Below are 2062 nucleotides of genomic sequence, written 5' to 3' on the forward strand. Positions count from 1 at the left end.
AGTAATTTAAGTACACTTAATGAAGATCAGTCAAAGAAGAAATAGACACATTCTTTTATGAGCTGCAGGACTCAACTATCGATTCACTGTACCTCCCATTCATTCATTCGAACTAAGTTCTACCATTGGAAATACTAAATGCTTTCTTATCTACAGTAAGACAATAAAAAAACGTTTAAGATACTAAGACATTTTGAAGATATTTGGTACCAATATCACTCATGGTAAACGTTTAAACTTATGAACTAAAATAACATTGTTAGCAGAAAATGTGTTTCTATAAAAATTAGAATCACTAAAAGTTGAGTAGAAATCTCTCTTTCATATTAACATGACTCTTAAAGGCACAAAACTTGCAAGGAACTACATAAAGGAAGACACATTTAGAAAAATAATCAGAGACAGAATATGAAGCTCCATAAATACCATGCCATGGAATTTGACATAGAATCCATCCAGCATTTCAGATATGAAAATTTCTGAGAAGACTAGGAAATACTTTATTGATAATATTAAGTGAAAGTGTGAATTATGAAAATGGAATATATAATATTACAAGTATCTAAATACTACTTACATATGCCCCAGTATTAAAATACATGAAAATAGAATAAATATTAAAACCTGAAAATGGATTGTGAGGCATTGTTAAAAGGTTTGTAGGTGAATTTTTACATATTTACATAAAAATATAATATGTAAATATGTAGAATTTGCATGTAAGGATTGATATTTAGTTGAAGTTATTGGAAAGAAAAGTGTATATAAGTGAAATTTTCAGGTCGATAAAGTCCCAAATAAAAATATTTTATAATAAAGAAATATTTTAAAATTATTTTCATTTTTCTATTTTCTCATTCTGATAGGTATACTTTTCTCATTTTTACTGAATCTTTAATATGCCTTGAAATTGTTGCATTAGACTGCAGTAATTTCTCTGTGTCTTCCCCTATTATCATTAATTCTACTTTCTCAGGACTGCCTCAAAACACAGGAACTTTTTGCCTTTATGACAATACAGTAGCAAAACATGGAGAAGTCTAAAACAAATGGATATTCTCATTTCCTTCAACAAGAATAATGCACAGAGAAGATGGAGGTTGGAAACCATACCAGTGTGACACAGTTCATCATTTTGGGGTTAACAGAGGATCCTACACTTTGTGTCGTCTTCTTTGTGATATTTCTCGGAATCTATATTGTCACCTTAATGGGCAATGTCAGCATAATCATGTTAATCAGTAGCAGCCCTCAGCTTCACACACCAATGTACCTTTTCCTATGTCATTTGGCCTTTGTGGACATCTGGTTATCCTCTTCAGTCACACCTGTCATGCTCATGGGCTTCCTGAGGAAAGGTATCTCTCTGCCTATTGCTGGCTGTGTGGCTCAACTCTATGCTATGGTCAAATTTGGGACCACTGAGTGCTTCCTGCTGTCTACCATGGCCTATGATCGTTATGTGGCCATCTGCTCACCACTGCTCTACTCTACCCACATGTCCCCCAGAATCTGCATTCTCTTAGTGGGGATGTCCTACTTGGGTGGATTTGTGAATGCTTGGACATTTACTGGCTGTTTATTGAGTCTGTCTTTCTGTGGATCAAATCAGGTAGATCACTTTTTCTGTGATTTCTCCCCTTTGTTGAAACTTTCCTGCTCTGATATCTCCATTATTGAAATCATCCCTTCCATCTCTTCTGGATCCATCATTGTGGTCACAGTGTTTGTCATATCTCTCTCTTACATCTGCATCCTCATCACAGTCCTGAAGATGCGCTCTGCTGAAGGGAGACACAAAGCCTTCTCCACCTGCACCTCCCACCTCACTGCCGTTACTCTCTACTATGGAACGATCACCTTCATTTATGTGATGCCCAAATCTAGCTACTCAACTGACCAGAACAGAGTGGTATCTCTGTTCTACACAGTGGTGATCCCCATGTTGAACCCTCTTATCTACAGTCTGAGGAACAGAGATGTGAAAGAGGCTCTGAGAAAGGCAATTGTCAGATTACATTCTTAGGATCCATTCCTGTCTGATGAACTATAAAGTTTTTTG

At 35.9% G+C, this 2062-nt stretch overlaps 1 protein-coding gene across 1 annotated transcript; it reads left to right on the top strand.

Moving 5' to 3' along the window:
• Nucleotides 1-1093: 1093 nt before the first annotated feature.
• Nucleotides 1094-2026, top strand: LOC105309445 (olfactory receptor 491-like). The gene has a single exon (XM_011385616.1). It carries the CDS (start codon nt 1094-1096, stop codon nt 2024-2026), a length of 933 nt encoding a protein of 310 aa, XP_011383918.1.
• The last annotated feature ends 36 nt before the right edge of the window (nt 2027-2062 follow it).

The sequence above is a fragment of the Pteropus vampyrus genome, unplaced genomic scaffold (genome assembly GCF_000151845.1).
Source record: "Pteropus vampyrus isolate Shadow unplaced genomic scaffold, Pvam_2.0 Scaffold740, whole genome shotgun sequence".
Classification (NCBI taxonomy): domain Eukaryota; kingdom Metazoa; phylum Chordata; class Mammalia; order Chiroptera; family Pteropodidae; genus Pteropus; species Pteropus vampyrus.

What these genes read in the sequence shown, in the direction of transcription:
- LOC105309445 (XM_011385616.1), top strand. Translation starts at nt 1,094, where the DNA reads ATGGAGGTTGGAAACCATACCAGTGTGACACAGTTCATCATTTTGGGG.